The 17944-nt window shown below is 39.9% G+C and overlaps 2 protein-coding genes across 3 annotated transcripts in view; one reads left to right on the top strand and one right to left on the bottom strand.

The window, feature by feature from the left end:
• Window positions 1–5124, bottom strand: part of LOC119491621 — a 33514-nt gene extending 28390 nt beyond the window's left edge. The window contains exons 1-3 of the mRNA XM_037775768.1: window positions 4951–5124; window positions 3932–4118; window positions 3715–3828 (exon numbers count right to left, since the gene is read on the bottom strand). Of these exons, the coding sequence (XP_037631696.1) occupies window positions 3715–3828; window positions 3932–4118; window positions 4951–5036 (387 nt within the window). The 5' untranslated portion in view covers window positions 5037–5124. The remainder of the gene's footprint in view (window positions 1–3714; window positions 3829–3931; window positions 4119–4950) is intronic.
• A 6635-nt stretch (window positions 5125–11759) lies between these two features.
• On the top strand, window positions 11760–17917 carry yif1b (Yip1 interacting factor homolog B (S. cerevisiae)). Of its 2 annotated transcripts, none has more exons than XM_037775370.1 (8): window positions 11760–11947; window positions 13174–13264; window positions 13581–13710; window positions 13852–13956; window positions 14239–14375; window positions 14836–14991; window positions 15180–15273; window positions 16412–17917. In XM_037775370.1, the coding sequence occupies exons 1-8, from the start codon at window positions 11902–11904 to the stop codon at window positions 16565–16567; spliced, it is 915 nt and encodes a 304-aa protein (XP_037631298.1). In that variant the 5' UTR covers window positions 11760–11901; the 3' UTR covers window positions 16568–17917. The 2 variants fall into 2 exon arrangements, with proteins under 2 accessions (XP_037631298.1, XP_037631299.1); XM_037775371.1 differs by having other exon boundaries at window positions 11761–11938.
• The last annotated feature ends 27 nt before the right edge of the window (window positions 17918–17944 follow it).

The following is a 17944-nucleotide window of genomic DNA, read 5'->3' on the forward strand; positions in this document are numbered from 1 at the left end:
CTTTGCGTAGCCAAATTTATTCACTCCAAAATAGGAAACACGTCTAATTTACATTTCTTTTATGCAACTGTAAGCGCCATTTACCATTGTCATGTTTGGGTTTATCGTTAAGTTGGTATTATTTGGAGTTCAGTGAGGAATATATTTCAGTGTAAAGTTTGGGAATATTGTGAATATTTGGTATGATTTCATTCCTGTATATTTTGACTACTGTGAATTTGTGTGGCTTCCGTACACATGTGACAAAGGGACGGGAAGTGACTTTTATTGGGAAATGTTCAATTCTGTAAATAAACGAGTGGACGGCTGAGAAACACGGTTGTTTTACCGCTGCCGTTTAGCATTCCTCTAAACTCTTATCTTTGTTTCCTGTTTCTTTCCTCTCAGATACAGCTTTCAGCTTTCATCAAAATGACGATGATGATAGGCATTTGTTGTGTTGGCTTGTTGGTAGCGTGTCGATTAGTCACCTGGAACCCGGTGTATTTGTTTTCTTAATAAGAACTACATGGACATAAACCACTGCATTAGCATTTAGCTCAAAGCACCGGTGTGCCTAAATACAGCCTCACAGAACTGCTAGTGTGTGAAACTAATAAATGATATCATCATTTGTTTTTCACTTACATAACTTCCCATCAGCAGACACACTTACAGTCACTGGAATGTGGCTGCTCCGGTTTCAGAGAAAGTTTCCATGTGGTAATCACCACGTATATCTTTTGTCATCTGTTATTGTCTGCTATGGTTGTTTGCTATCTTTCAGTCACAGTTCATATCAATTTCCAAGTTTGACATATGTTATCATGATGTTTGAGACATTTCCTCTGCCTCTTTGCATCATCTCACAGATGTCAAAAGAGGAAAGACAAGGGAACAAGGTTGCTAATAATTAAAGATTAAAGAAAAGTGACTGATATTTCACAAAATGTTTTCAGTAGAACTGAAGCCACATCAGTGATACATCATGGCTAGAACATACAGGATATCATGAAAACACAGTGGTAGGAGAAGTCTCTGATCATTTACTTCAGTAAAAGTAACAATACCACATTGAAAATGATCAATTACTAGGACAAGTCCTGCTTTCAATGTTATGTTTGAGGAGAAGTACATACTTTCATAACCCGGCTCCTAGGCCATGACAACTATGGAAATGGAAACAGTGGATGGCAGTAAATTACTTATATTTGTCGCAATAAATAAAACAACTAAAGCAAATGTGAGCTGTGTCGGTCAGTAACTTTCATGATGTCTATGTGTGAGGAAATTGAGTGCAAGCTGAAACGCTTCCTCTGATACCTTCAAGGACACATAGGAAAACACAGTAACTCCTACACCTCACCTGCATATCAGGATATGCAGGGCCCACTTTAAACGCTCATACAGCAGACTATCGTCACGCTCCAGCACTCCATTAGGGCAGAGATGGGGACCCGAGTTTGCGAATAGGACTCGAGTCGCACACACGGTGACTTGAGACTCGACCAATCTATGTTTTATTCAATAGTGTTGGCACAATAACATTAAAGCTAGAGTTGGTAATCATCTACAAAAACATTTTGTTATATTTGTTGAAATTCTCTTTACATCCAGAAAGTAATAAATATATCAAATGCTTTGCCAAAAAAAAAAAGAAAACAGTATGTGGCTGTTGCAGGACTGGGCTTTACTCTGCTGAACTCATTGACAGGGAAGGACCAAATAATGAGACAATTCCAGGCACTTTGAGACAAGACCATTCACTGCCCTCAGCACCACTGCCATCATCCACAAACCCTACAGACTATGCAAACAGCACAAGGAGAAGCTCACCCACTACTTCAGTAGCCGGTGCCCTCTCCTGACAATGAGACAGACAAGACATAACCAAATAGTTCTGACTTACATCTACTTTTTCAGTGCTTGTGCACATACATGGGTATCTGGAGTGTCTACCAACCCACAAACTGTGAAATAAGACAACCTAGACAATTTTTGTCTAGATCAGAAAACATGTGTTTCAACAAGCTATGCAGATTTGGCTCCCCTTCCTATGTCACATGCCGGCTCATTAGAATATCTACCTTTGCAAAGTTGCACCATATTTGTCTCGCAAGCTAATGAGAGCAGACTGGGCTTTTTCGGTAGGAGGGCTTAAAGAACGAGGTGCTAAAACAGAGCGTTTCACACAGAGGACTGAATACAGGTATATTCAGACATATTCAGATATTATTTTAAGTAAGTAGATTTACCTGCTCCTTCAAATTAGAAACTGAAGGCCTCTTCTTCACATGACTTCTCAGGAAACTCAGGCGTTCAGTAAACCACACATGGCTTGCCGTCAGATTGATGCCTTCACTCCCAGAAAGTGGCATGGGGATATACCTCCTGAACGGTGTCACACATGTTTAAACTTTTTCTTCACATCGTTTCCTAAGACAAAAATAAATAAATGTTGAGTCATCGAGTTGAGCACACATTCCTTCCTGCCCCTCCTCTCTGTGACATAACAACGTAACGTTAACTGTCATTATGTAAGCAACATTAACTCGTACATATCGGACACACAAAATAACTGACAACTTCTCCCTATAAGGGATACAATATAATCAAATAAAGTGGGTAAACTTTAGCTACACATGTTGTAGCCAATCTTTCACTAAAACTTTATGAAACGTTAACTGTTAATCATTATTTGTAGTATTTTTGTCATTGGTTAATTAATGTCACGACAATTTTGTACAGCTCACATTTCAAGTAACTAATGTTAAACGTTACCACTTACCAGTAGTGCCAAGCAATCTTGGTTTCATCTGGCTGGTTCGGTTGGAAAATCAATTGGCCGTCCACACCACATGTTGCAGCCGTCGTTGATCACTGCCACCGCGCATTTGGACTCATTGGCATCGCCAGGGACAAGGTTATGGGGCTTAAGCCCAGAGTGTTTTCAGCAAAGTCCCACATGTGGCATTTTTGTATTAAACCCAGATCATGTTGTGTAAGTGCCAATGCGTTTTAAACGAGTGGTCACAGCCCCTCCGCATCCTCCGTTTGGTCTTTTGGCTCAGCGTTAGTGGAGCACCAGCATGGAGAGTTTACAGCAGCCAACTATCATGTCTTGATAGTTAGGCCACCAAAATTAAGCAAGCAAAGTAGGCTGAACACAATGCGGTACACTTACTCAGAATTAAGTTGTAAAAGCTTTAAAAAGTTCACCGTGGTATTACTGTTTGCAGCACATTGTGTGTCGACATGAACGCGGAGACTTATTATAAAACGTAATGTTAGAGAAAATGTCCTGGACATTAAAATGCCTCAGATAGCTGGACGACATAACAGATGCAGCCTTGTGCCTGGTAAAGATGATAATGATGATACTGAAGTGTTGGAAGTCACCGCCAACCACAGATCTACTGACCGGTCTGAGTCCAACCTGCAGACCGCCTTACTCGCCCTCTGCACCAGGTCACAAATAACCAATAATAGCCATTTATTGATTAGCTCATATGGCTGAAATGTTTGTTGAAAACTGGATGAAGGATTTTGTTGCATTTGCCATGAAATTTGGCAGTTGCAAAAATATGGCTATGTTTTAATTTATTATACATGTTAAGAGGCAAATGTTCTTTTCTGACAGTTAACCGTGTCACTTGGTCCCAAATTTGCATCTTCACATTTGCATGGAGTTCAACTTTGAGGTGAATATCACCATGGCAGATCATAGCCACTCACCTGCATTCGCACATGTGTGACCGTGCCTTCACTCAAAGATCTCAGGGCAAAGCCCCAGATGTCCACTGACTGTAGATTTGCCTCTGCGACTCCACCACCAGTCTTTATGATCACCTGAGGAACAGAGAACACACACAGTCGGTAACAGAGCCCTCCACAGCTATCGCCCAGCTCACGTCTCACAGGCCAGAGCGCTACTATCCCAAAGGATACTCACACAAGAGGCAGAGCTCCTCCTCTGGACTTCCTTTCTGCTGGCTGACTGGTGTCCCTGCTCCTGTACTCCATTTCCATCTCTCCGTTGCCGTTTTGATCCTGCCCTCCGGACACATCCTTGACCATTGTAGTCACCTTGCTCGACAGGGATAGACTCAGTCAAAAGTCTGTTAACACAGGTGAAACTTCTGCAGGTGCAGGGGGGATTCATAATTAGTGTTTCACAGAGAAAGCAGAAAGGAAAATACATTTCTGGTTAATACACTGAAACATGCACTGAATACATATAAAAACTAAAACATGCACAAAAACACAATACATAACATCAAACATATGCAACAAATGACCACAGCAAACCAGATAAAAGAGTCACATCTGGTCCAGCTGATGAGCATAAAACACAGCTGGCACAGAAACTAGAACTCCACAACATCCGGGTAAGAAACAACTCTACAAAACCAAAGCCATGCACAAATGAGTTGTCATTTCTCTCAAACCAACACTCACTCAACACAAGAGCAGACAATAGTTTACCTGCAGTCATGTACAGGTAAACAGTACAACCTGTAGTCATACAGGTATGTAAACAGTAATATCTGTAGTCATACAGGTAAACAGTACTACCTGTAGTCAGACAGGTATGTAAACAGTAATATCTGTAGTCATACAGATATGTAAACAGTAATATCTGTAGTCATACAGGTATGTAAACAGTAATATCTGTAGTCATACAGGTAAACAGTACTACCTGTAGTCAGACAGGTATGTAAACAGTAATATCTGTAGTCATACAGGTAAACAGTACTACCTGTAGTCAGACAGGTATGTAAACAGTAATATCTGTAGTCATACAGGTAAACAGTACTACCTGTAGTCAGACAGGTATGTAAACAGTAATATCTGTAGTCATACAGGTAAAACAAAGGTGCGCTCCAAACGTTATACACACGCGCACCAAAACCCTGAAGCACGAGAACAATAGCCACCAAATACCTAAAACCACACATGCACAAATCTTACCTGAAATAACGAGAATGGACAGTGGACGGCGTTAAATTAAATATATAAGAAAATGACTGAATAACTGCAAATGTGGAGTGTGTCATAAGGAAAAAGCGTGCAGACGCTGGTTGGGGTGAGTTGAGGCAGGTACTCCGAATCTGATTGGCTGTCAACCATCTCTGATACCTTCAAGGACACATTGGAAAAAATAGTAATTCATACACCACACCTGCATCAGGCTGGGTCCATCACAATAAGCTACCTATTAGCAACAAAATGTACCTAAAGTATTAAAAGTAAATGTACTTATTATGGAGCATGCCCCCTGTCAGTATTATATTATATTATTAGATCTGTTGATGCATTAACATGTAAGCAAGTGTTTTCAATGATGTAATTAGTAGAAGTGGAGCTGCTTCATACTGTTGGGTCTATATCAATGGTCAGCAACCTTTACTATCAAAAGAGCCATTTGAGGCAAAAACAAAAACAAAAAAAAATCTGTCTGGAGCCGCAAAACATTTGATCATTGTGATGAAGGTAACACAGTTTATAGTCTAAGTATGTAGTATATAAGTCTAATGCAGTGAGGGCCAATGTGCAAATGTACTACAGAGTATTAGGACCACATTGAGGGGAAAAACATCCGAGATTTCCAGAATAAAGTCATAATATTATGAGGAAAAAAAGTCGTAATATTACGAGAATAAAGTCATAACTTTACGATAAAAACGTCGTAAAATTAGGAGAATAAAGTCATAACTTTACGAGAAAAATAGTCGGAATATTACGAGAATAAAGTCATCAAATTACCAGGTCATCAGCATACATACGATAATAATGTAATGGAGTTCAATTTTCCCTCTGAAATGCAGTGGAGTAGAAGTACAAAGTAGCACAAGTGCACTAGCCTACCTGAGTAAATTGACTTAGTTACACTGTGAAAAGGAAAGTGTCTGATAAATGTGAGGTTTGTAGTGGTATAGAAAATGTTGAGCATGTGCTGATGAGATGTAAATAATTCAAGGTACAGTAGAATGAAGCAAATTCAAGATTGATAGAAATAGGATGTATCAAAGTTGTTGGAGATAAAGGACAAACGAGGTTAAAAACGCTTTATTTAACCTAGGACGCTTTCGATACAGTAGGTGGCATATTCACCTTTCACGCTGGTTTGTAACTCGTCTTTAAACTACAAGAATGCAATGTAGGGGATTGGATATCTCCTTCCTTTGGGTTCCTGCACACGTAGGGGTGGAAGGAAATGAGAAAGCAGATATATTTGGCCAAACAATCATTAACACGATACTTAATTGACATACAAATACCGTTAAGGAAAGCAGAGGTTAAAACTATCATTAAATACTACATGCATAAAACCTGGCAAGAATACTGGGACTTAAGTGACACAGGGAGACATCTGTACAGTATTCAGAAACATGTAGGAGCTAGTGGAATATGTAGGGGGAGCCTAAGGGAAGAGATGGTCATTACCCGTCTGAAAATAGGACATACAGAATTAAACCAAACACTCCGTAGAATAGGCAAGCACCCAACTGGACTATGCACGCACTGTAATAAACCGGGAACTGTCAAGCATGTTCTTATAGAGTGCAACAAATATGACGAAGAAAGAAGGGAATTGCTATCAGAAGTAGATGATGGAAATATTACAATGGGGAATCTGCTAGGAAAGACATCTAAGAAAGTACACAATCTTCAAGTTTCAAGTTTATTTATTTTGTCATATGCATTTAAAAATACAGTGTACAGTGAAATGCAATGAAATGCATTTTACCCTGGCTCTCTCTCAGCCCTTAAAATCTATAAATAGTACACTAGATAAATACTACCATAAATTAGACAATACCTGAGAATAAAATTATAAAACAACCTAAAAACATCCATAAAACAATCCACAGCTCTGCATTCATTTAGTGCTACTGTTCAGTAGTCTGACCGCCTGAGGGTAAAAACTGTCTCTGAGGCGAGAGGTCCGAGCTCTAATGTTCTGTAGGCGCTTCCCTGAAGGGAGATAAGAGAAAAGAGTATATGCTGGATGACTTGTGTCCTGCATGATACAAAGTGATTTCTTCTAATTAATTACTTTAGGGCAACAGGAATAATGGAGAGAACGTAATCATTATTAGTAGTATTATTATTTTATTTTAGTTATTATTATTATTAGGGCCCGAGCACAAAAGTGCCAGGACCCCAACGGTGTCCTGGCACGAAAGTGCAAGGAAACCTATTGTTTTTCTAAGGATTATTATTTTTCTGCTGGAATATCGCATTTTTGTGGCCTTTTCCATCCCCAAAAACTCACCAAAAGTGGAATATGCGTCAGAAGTGGCGCGAAATTCAAAGTTCTGTAGTGATTCGGATCGGGTGTCGCCAGTGGGCGAGATAGCGCCCCCTAATGTAGGCTGTTTTTCAGGGAAAGTTTCTTCGATCTTCATGAAATTCAAGTATATCATTGCATACGTTTTGAAGTTCGTGTTAAATATTTTTGAGATTTTTTCAGCCAACAGGAAGTCAGCGATCTTGGACTTCCTGCGTTTTTTTTAAATTTACGAACACATCTTTGAAGACTTTAGGATGCACAAAAACTCATGAAACTTTACATGCACATCCAAACTAGTAATTACTTTGATTTAGTAGTGAAATTTTGCTTGGGCGTGGCATGTTGGCTCTCTAGCGCCCCCTTATGTCTTTTAGGTTTTGAACATACCTTGAGGTACTCGAAAACTCATGAAACTTGGCAAAATGATGGACACCTGTGAACTTTATGTAAATGTACAGTTATTGGGTTCAGCATGTTTAGCCGGCTCTATAGCGCCCCCTAACGCGTGGAAGGCCATAGTTTGGTCAAAGTTGATCCTATATTCATGAAATTTGGTAGGCACATCCTGCTCATTATTTCAGACATATTCCTCATCGGGTTTCATTAGCTCCGCCTACCGGGAAGTCGGCCATATTGGAATATGTGCGTTTTTCATATATTTTATGCATACTTTTACGAACTCCTCCTAGAGAGTTTATCGGATCCACGTCAAATTTGGGTGGTATAACCCTCCCACAACTGTGATGGTAAATTGCGAAGGAATTTTTGATCGCTCGAATGGTGATGTCATACGTCATGTGCGAAGACGCCATTTTGTCACTTTTTAGGTATGAAACTTTGTGATACTCCTCTTAGAGGATACAAGCGATCCATCTCAAAGTCGGGCAGCAGAATCTCAACACCTTCATGATACTAAATTGCGAAGCTTTTGTGTTTTCGTGAAACTGCGTTCTTGTGGCGGCGTGGCGAATTTTGATGTTTCGCCAAGACACAGGATGCTGTTGTAACTTCACTTTAGGCCGTAGTTTGGTCAAAGTTGTTCCTATATTCATGAAACCTGGTATGCATATTCCACTCATTATTTGAAACATATTCCTCATCGGGTTTCATTAGCTCCGCCCACCCGGAAGTCGGCCATATTGAATTTGATGTTTTTCATGTAATTTATGTATCTTATGCATACTTTTACGAACTCCTCCTAGAGAGTTCATCGGATTCGCGTGAAATTTGGGTAGTATAACCCTCAAACTACTGTGATGATAAATTGTGAAGGAATTTTTGATCGCTCGAACGGTGATGTCATACGTCATGTGAGAAGACGCCATTTTGTCACTTTTTTGTAGTTTGTGCTCGTATCTTTGTTTTTCTGATATTGATAGATGATCTAAATATTCGTGGCTTTGAACAGATGGAAAGTTGACAGGCTTGTGCTTCCCTGCTACGGATAATTCACTGTGAGCCGCCATCTTGGTCCATTGTTTTGCCCTCCAGTTAGCGGCGCGTGTCACGTGTCTGAAAACTATGAATTGCATGTACATGTCCTCAGGACTGGACCCTCATCATAACTGAGAAATTTGGGGCAACTAAATCTAGTCTAAACCCAGAATAAATTAGATCACATGTAAATCATCAATTGAAAATATTATTACCACCATTCATCACATTTCCAACATAAATGTGTCATATTTTAATATGTTAGACTGATCACATGTTTAAGGAAACTCAGGTCCAGGACCAGGTCTTGGACCAGTTCCAGCACCAGATCTTGGACCAGGTCCAGGTCCAGGTGGTTTCCGTCAGTCTGAAGGTTTATTGTTAACTGTTCTGGAATATGGTCGGACTGGTCCAATCAGGACAGGAATGCGTCTCACGTTAACCACGATGTTTCAGCAGACTGCCAACACGGAAGCATCAGACCAAACTACATTCAGAAAATACCTCATTTAATGTGAAGTTTAGCAGCTGAGTGAATGTGTGAAGGTGTGATGACAATCATGAATGACGTGCTGGAACAGAAAGTCTTTTTTGTTTCTGGTAAATATGGTTCAACCAGTTCTGTTCTGAAGAACATCATACCAAAAATGGCACGCAACAACACACTTTACATAGTCCAATCTGCTCCAAACTTCACAAGCTGGATAATAGTCCAGGCCTGAAGACATATATGTGCCATTATGAGTGAAAGTCATAGCGCCCCCTACAGGAAACAGGAAATTGTTGTAAATTGACTATACGTTGTCCAATCTTCCCCAAATTTGACATGTTTTATAAGAGTCCAGGCCTGAAGACATATACGTGGTATTATGAGTGAAAGTCATAGCGCCACCTAAAGGAAACAGGAAGTTGTTAGATTTACGAGCCCAATGTGGCATTATACTTGCATGTGAGCAATCCTTATTGTTGAGCCGTGCCTGAGGAACCTGCTCAATAGAATCAGGTTTTAATCAAATCAAACCATGTCACTAATCTTTCTGATTTAATGAAGTCAACACCGTAGAGTGTGAATAATTCACATCAAAACCAATAAATAACACAGACAATAAGTTTGTCTTTACAGCATCTTTTCCCATGAGTGACAATGGGACACACCCAAACTCTGACGTTCACGCCGATTAGATCGCTCACCCAGTAACGTTGTTTTTCGCTCTTAACTTTGTCACCAGTAACTGCAGTTTTGACTTCATGAATGTAACGGGGTACCAAATGACATACTGATATTCTTTTAATCATGATTATAGGTGATGCCAGTACAATATCTGAAATTACAGGCACCAGAAGCTAATAAAAAAAGGTGCAGTGCATTTCTTTTACCTGTAGTCTCTACACCACAAATTCCTACACCTCAGTCTGGGTGTAGGAATGACACTGACAACAGAGAGGTGACAGTGGAGGAGGTTCCGAGGGTTCTGCACCCTGCGTTAAAAGCTATGAACACCCACACAGGTGTTTTCAGTTTATTTGGCTGATTAGATCTCTGCTCACTGTAATTTCTTGATAGCTTCCTGAGTCTCCTGTCAGCTTTTATTGCACCTGTTTGGGTATTCTTATCATTCTTGTTCAGCCGGAATAACTGACAACACCTGTGTGGGTGTTCAGAGGACAAACAGGTTCAGCTTATACAGAGTTTGAAGTGTTCAGATGTACAACAAAAAACAACAAATGAGTATAGATCTTCCAGTCCCTTCGAGTTGGTACTAAATGTGATTACTACATTATGAAAATGCCCAGTGATTGGCAGTTTGGTTATAGCAAGTTCACTCTACTCGACTTCAGCCCTGATTTTCCGCTTCCATACTAGCGACTAGAAGGGAGCCTGTAAATTGCGAAATTTGATCTGAGATCTGCAAAAACTCTCGTGAGACTCGCTGCCAGACGACCTATCCTATCCTCAACCATTCGAGGCATACGACATGACACAGGAGGCTGTTGTAACTTGACCCTACATATTCCAATCTGCCCCAAACTTCACAAGCTGGATAAGAGTCCTGGCCTGAAGACATATACGTTCCATTATTGAGTTATGGTGATAGCGCCACCTACTGGCAACAAGAAATTGTTGTATACTGCCACCCACCCTCATAGAAGTGCCTTTTAAGGATGCCCCACAGGTTCTCAACAGGTCATTTACAGTGCCACGCGCTCCACGCAGAAAATACTCTCTAACTGTTGCGTGCAGTGTCCGACTTTCATGGAAATGCACGGCAGCGGGTACCCCCGGCATGCGCAAAGGGGCGAGGGCCCGTTCAACGCTGCTTGCAGCTTTAATTTATATTATTATTATTATTATTATTATTATTAATAATAATAATAATAATATTAATAATAATAACAATAATATTAATCATAATAAGTATTATTAATATTAATATTAATATGTTTTATATATTATTATTTATTTATTTATTTATTTATTTATTTATTTATTTATTTATTTATTTATTTATTTATTTATTTTTCCTGCCAAGCTACTGCTCCACACTCCAGTCCAGTAGGTGGCGATAATGCCCCTATAACCTGGTTTGCCAACTGCCAATAAACACCAAAGAAGAAGCTATTACAATATATATATATCACAATAATAATAAAAATAATATTAATAATAATAAGTAAAATAAATAAACAAATAAATATAAGCCGGTTTGTCAACCGCCAATAAACACCGAGGAAGAAGAAGAAGAAACTACAAGAAGAAGAAGAAAGCGTTTATTTCCGTGTCAAATTTATGATTGACACCTCTAAAATAATAATAATTATTATTATTATTATATTTTAGTTATTATTATTATTATTATTATTATTAATAGTAATAATAATAATAATAGGTATTATTATTATTAATAATAATATTAATATTTTTTATTTATGTATTATTATTATTATTATTATTTATTTTTTTTATTTTTTTTATTTCCTGCCAATCTACTGCTCCACACTCCAGTCCAGTAGGTGGCGTAATGCCCCTATAAACACCAAAGAAGAAGAAGAAGAAGACGTTTACTTCCGGGTCAGATCTCTGTATGACACCTCCAACGTCCCATTAGCTGTACTAGCTTAGCCTGCTACCTAGCTACCTGCAGCTCAGAGGACTCAGTGAACTGTCGACTTCAGCGACCATCAGAGTCCAAATGGATTACCCTGCGACTCAAAGTGGCTTCAGACAGCGTAAGTTACGTACGTGAGTTTATGGATCAACCCAGCCTTTAACCGGATCTACCGGCTGCATGTGAACATGTTGTTCATGTTGTTCATGTTGTTCATGTTGTTCATGTTGTTCATGTTGTTCATGTTGTTCCTGTTGTTCATGTTGTTCATGTTGTTCCTGTTGTTCCTGTTGTTCACGTTGTTCATGTTGTTCATGTTGTTCCTGATGGCTTCCCGGTGCTCCACCGAGACGGTGATGCTAACAGCTAGCTAGATAAACAACTCATAACAACAACAACACATCAAACTGAAGTACTCCACCGTCTAATACAGGAGTCTCTCAGCAGCATGCGGCTCTTCAGCTCCTCTCCAGAGGCTCCCCGTTCATTTACACACATGGGAATGAATCACTGTTGTTTGTTTACATTTTCATTTATCATTGTTGTAGGTCTGTGTGTGTGGACCTAGCACACTGTAGGTGTTATGTCATATATCCATCAGACATTATTAAGATGACAGGGGAAAGGAAACTAAAAGTGTTTGTGTCTCTTTAGTGGTGATGTAATCTGCTCTTGTGATCAGTGTGTGTGATAAGGTCATTCCTCCCTCAGGGGATGCATTTAAAAGAGCTCTTTCTCCTGCACAGGGCATTCACACTGGGGTTGAGTGCACAGTTTTTTTCATTTGTGCACAAAATCTGTTTAAATTGATGTGTATTTTGAGGGTACATGATGCTAAAGTCACTGTAGCAGTACATTTTAACTGTAACAGATAAGGGAAATAACCCTGATGACACGTTGTTCTGTATACTACAAGTGTTGCTGGAGTTTTCACCTCCTCAAGACTTTATATCCTTCTCCATGCACTTTAGAAATTGGTAAAGTTGTGCTGGAAAGTCCCTACTGTGCTTCTACAAATGAACTGTCTGCTACAGATGTTCACCACGTAGGATGCTCTCAGTGTAATGTAACATTCACAGGACAGCCAGCGTTAGTGGTTGACTGGTTTTAGCCTGAATGTTTATGAATTTGAATGCCACGTAACAGAAAATTTGGGTGAGGGAAACAAGGTGTCTTCATACAAACGGATGCATACTGGTTTCTCAGATTTCCTGTAATTGTGGCTGTCTTGCATTTGCTTGCTTTTACTACACAATTTTGTTGCATCCCCTAAAATTGTAAGTGATTTGAGAGGTTCAGATATACTCCTTTGTTTGACATTATCTCTTTCTCTGACCCACACCACTTTTCATCCAGAGCCCAATATGCGTCAAAGGACTAGCACCGCGGATGGTCTAGAAGGCAGCCAGCTGTTTGAGGATACAAGTGGACCACAGACAGCGTACAGGTGGGTGCCAGGCTGGATATTAAGCTGTTGTGAATATACAGTATATTGCATTTTGTATGTTAGTGTCCTATATTACATCAAGGGAAAATCAGGCTACCTTTGTCAGTCATATCAGGCCCTCAAAAATAAAATGTTGACTCTTTTTGGGGAAGAAAATAACACAATTATCCTAATTTACTTTGTCAATTCAGTTCTGCAGTCTTTTGTATCGTCTCCTCCCAATAGATTTCACCATATATTTGCATTTTTTTTTTTTTTAGCTGACACATCAATCATGTTCTTTCAGTTGATATATTTTCTTGTGTCACGTCTGCAGTAACCAGCATGCCGGGCCTCAAGCAGCAGGACTTTCTGGCCAGTCCATCCTCTCAGACCCCATGTCTAACCTGGCCATGGCGTACGGCAGCTCACTGGCATCCCAGGGAAGAGAAATGGTGGACAAGAATGTAAGACTTGAGTCATTAATATATTTATATTACTGCTTACCAGAAAGGATGCAAAAGGGCTCCCTCTGGTGACGCATCAGGTCGGGGCAAAAGCAGGCTGAATAATACATGTGTGTATGTCTGTGTGCTCGCTTGTTTCAGCTGGACAGGTTCATCCCAATTTCTAAGCTGAAATATTACTTTGCCGTGGATACAGTGTACGTGGGGAAGAAGCTGGGCCTTCTAGTTTTCCCTTACATGCACGAGGTAAGTCTGCTTAATAGAAATTATTGTTATGTCTGCCACTTTGCACCGGTACAGGTAATCATGTGAAAATATGTTGATTTTTCTCTGTTAGCCTGTTTCCTTATATGCTCCAGGTTGAGACAAAATACCTCCTCCTAGTTCTGCCCGTTGTTTAAGTTTCTTGAACAAGTATTCCACAATATGTTTCAGGAATTTAATGCTATTATACCAGATGCTTTTTGCCAAAAGTTTAGTCGTAAAGATTTAGCAAGTTGTAAGTGTGTGTGATCGTGTGTGTTGTAGAACTGGGAGGTGAGCTACCAGCAGGACACTCCTGTGGCGCCACGCTTCGACGTGAACGCTCCCGATCTCTACATTCCCGCCATGGGCTTCATCACGTACGTCCTGGTGGCTGGACTGGCCCTCGGCACACAGAACAGGTACAGATGATGCACGCGTCTATGTTTTTAATCAACGACAACAACAACGACGACACAGGTTTTGAAAAGACACGTTAATCTAATGCTTCTATGATCATTCCATTCTCTATCTAAGCAGTGATCATTAACAGCTAGGTAGATTTCTTAGTTGCTTTTTTATGTCTTCCTACATAACCACATGTTGTCGGTTTAATGTGAATTTTAGGTATTTTCAGGCATTGTCTTAATTTGTTTGCTGATATCTTTCTAATGCACACCCTCAGGGCAACAACGGCAACCACAAAGCAATTAAAAACACTGCCTTCTGTCAGCTAAGAGCGCAGCAACATCTTACAGAGAAAACAAAATCTGGATGAATTAATTAGTGTTGCACTGATTCAACACATTACGACTAGAGTCTACTATAGTATAGTGTAGTATATACATCTATAGAGACTGTATCATTTTGTGCACCCTTCAGGTTTTCTCCGGAGCTGCTGGGAGTTCAGGCCAGCTCAGCGTTTGTGTGGCTGATCATGGAAGTCCTGGCGGTCCTGCTGTCGCTCTACCTTGTGACCGTAAACACCGACCTCACAACCATAGACCTGCTCGCCTTCTCTGGCTACAAATATGTCGGGTATGCCCAGCATCTTTCCTATGTTCACACTTTCATCACCAACTCACCCTCTGCTACCTCTTGTCACATGTATTTCTTTATTTTGCTGAGTCGTTTATTCGTTTCAAATGGCTCATTCAAATGATGCCAAGAACAAAACATCTCTGTGGATATTATACTTAACTGTGTGTGTCTCTCTGTTTCCTCAGGATGATTGTAGGGGTCGTAGCAGGCCTGTTGTTTGGGAGGCCAGCGTACTATCTCTCTCTACTGTGGTGCTGTGCTGCCATCTTTGTCTTTATGGTGAGTAGCAGCATCGATTATCTCTTGAGAGCTTAAATTATTAAATAATTGAGGGTGCATGTCTACTGCACAAACTCATAATTATACGAGATGCCTTAGCACTGCATAGAATTATATACTCTATATTCTGGAAAGGATGTTTCCTTCTTGGACAATTTCCTTCAATCTCACCCTGAACCTCCCCTCACCAGAGCTCTCTGCAATACTTAAATCAGCTTTCTGCCCCCCCTGTCTGAGCACACATCTCAACATGTTATGCAAATAAAAGCTTTCCTGTACCCCACACATAAATAACATACATAGATCTGATGTCAAGCTAACAAAAGACATGACTACACATATAAGGCATGCTGTAATTGCACACCCTCTCACATTCCTTCATGTTGCTATTTTTAGTGCCGTCCTTTATTTCTGTCTTAGAAAGTCTTAGTCGACTAAAGCGGGATTTATGCTTGCCGCACCCGCGAGTGTTGCGAGTGTCCGCACGGCCAAAGTGACGCCACACCATCAGACGGGCAGGTGTTCGCCCGTCCGTGCACATCTTAATTCACATTCACATTCACACATCCTTGCAGAAAGCGTAACCGAAGCTCAAAACGATTCTGTCTATTAATCGATTAGTTAATTTAATCGACAGATCTGTAAAACTGAGTTTCTCTAAAAAGAATCACACAAAATTATCACTTAAAATCTTGTTTATCAGAGATGTGCTCATAAGTTTCTTGGAAATAAGTCATTCAGCATGAAAAAGCATAAAAAAAACGAATAATCAACTAAAGAAATCTTAGTTGACTAATCGACTAAGAGTGGGCAGTCCTGGCTATTTTACCCTACTTAAACACTCTTGACCTCCACCCCACCCTCTTCACACATACATATACACTCAATGTACCACTGTGACCACACCACTAGATGCTGCCAAATCCGACACACTGTACCTTTAACTATGACCTCAATGCTAAAACACAGAACTCGATTAACCAAAATGTGAACATTAAGACCTACACAAAGATAGATGTTATGGCAATGCTGTTGTTTTTGACCGCATGTCACAAGTCATGTGGTAATCTCAGCTGACAATAATGCACGTTTGTTTAATGGTTTGATTAAATAATATCGTTAACGTGTCTCTCCTCAGATCCGCACCCTGCGTCTGAAGCTGTTATCTGAGGCGGCGGCGGAGGGGAGGCTGGTGAGAGGAGCCAGAAACCAGCTGAGGATGTACCTCACCATGTCTATAGCAGCAGCACAGCCCATCTTCATGTACTGGCTCACCTACCACCTCGTCAGATAAAACCCACTCACACACACACACACACTCGTTGTGTAGAAGATGAACTTGAGTATCCGAATGCCATCGCACCCCCTTAAAAAACAAACACACACATCAAGGAAACTGGACTTGGATGAAACACTCAACGGCCACAGTTGTCTGGAAAATATCCCCAGACATAAAGACAGAAGTACACGAGACTCAGTCCATGTATGCACGGAGCAGAACAACACATGCTACAAGACGATTCGGAGAGGATGTGAGGCATTACTACCTTCCCTCTCACAGCACAGCCCCGTGTCATTAGTATTGCCTTTTTTTCCGTCTTTTTTTTTTATGTGTAGCAACAGCAAGTGGCTTTAAGTTGTTTTTCTATATTTTGTAATTATTTTGTTAATTATATTTTATAGTAATATTTAAGTATGTGTTTGTGTATAGCAGAAGTATTGTTGCAGATGTTGCTCTGGTCTGATATTTCATGTGTTTTATCTGAGCCGAATCTAAAGAAAGCACACTAACCTCAAAGAAACCGTCCGTTTCACAGTCTATGGTCCGACAAGAAAGAAGTCAGATAACGGTTTAAAGGTGATCAACTGGCTCTGTTTCGATGTTTGACTGATGAGAAATACCTGTTCTGTCCTCATTGGATCGGGAAACTAGGGTTATCTAACTGGTGTGGGTTTAATACCACCTCCCTTTTATCTTTTTGTATGTGCTTTGATACATGTAAATGAGCTTTGCTGCCTGACAACTCTTGAATAGAAATAATCAACCGTAAGCCACGACATGAGGGTGTAACCTCGCGATGAATTGTTGAGTTGACTTTGATATCCTTTTAAAAGAAACGAGTAAATTATTTACTGCTTTTCATATTGAAAGTCGGATGGAATAAAGAAAGTGAAGAGATGAGATGGTCCGTTCTGTGAAAATTGTTTTAGTCTCTTTGAGATACTTGAAATATTTAAATGTCAGAAATACTTTCTTGTGCTTTAATGTGCTTGTACATCATCTAATGTCACAGCTTGTTTTTATGTAGCCAGTGTTAACTTAAACCCGGGTAGGATTCTTATTTACTTAAATTGATTCAGGAAATATTAAAAATTCAGGATTTTTGAAACTCATGATTGATGAATGCTTCAACGCTTATTTAAGTTAACTGAGTTGCCAATAAAACATTTTTGTGCTCATTTAAATAAGATTCCTGAAATTGCAGCATCTCATTCTATATACATGTAGCAGGTAATTTACTTTTTTTCAGGGTTAATCATGAATGGATCCCTGACTGTCACAGTAGGCCGAAAGCATACAAACCTATCAAATCAAGCCATTGAAATGATATGACGAATGCTAAATAAAGTCTGACTGATGGAGCTGCTGAGGTGTGAGTTGTGTTTTATG

Source organism: Sebastes umbrosus, chromosome 7, assembly GCF_015220745.1.
Source record: "Sebastes umbrosus isolate fSebUmb1 chromosome 7, fSebUmb1.pri, whole genome shotgun sequence".
Taxonomy (NCBI): Eukaryota; Metazoa; Chordata; class Actinopteri; order Perciformes; family Sebastidae; genus Sebastes; species Sebastes umbrosus.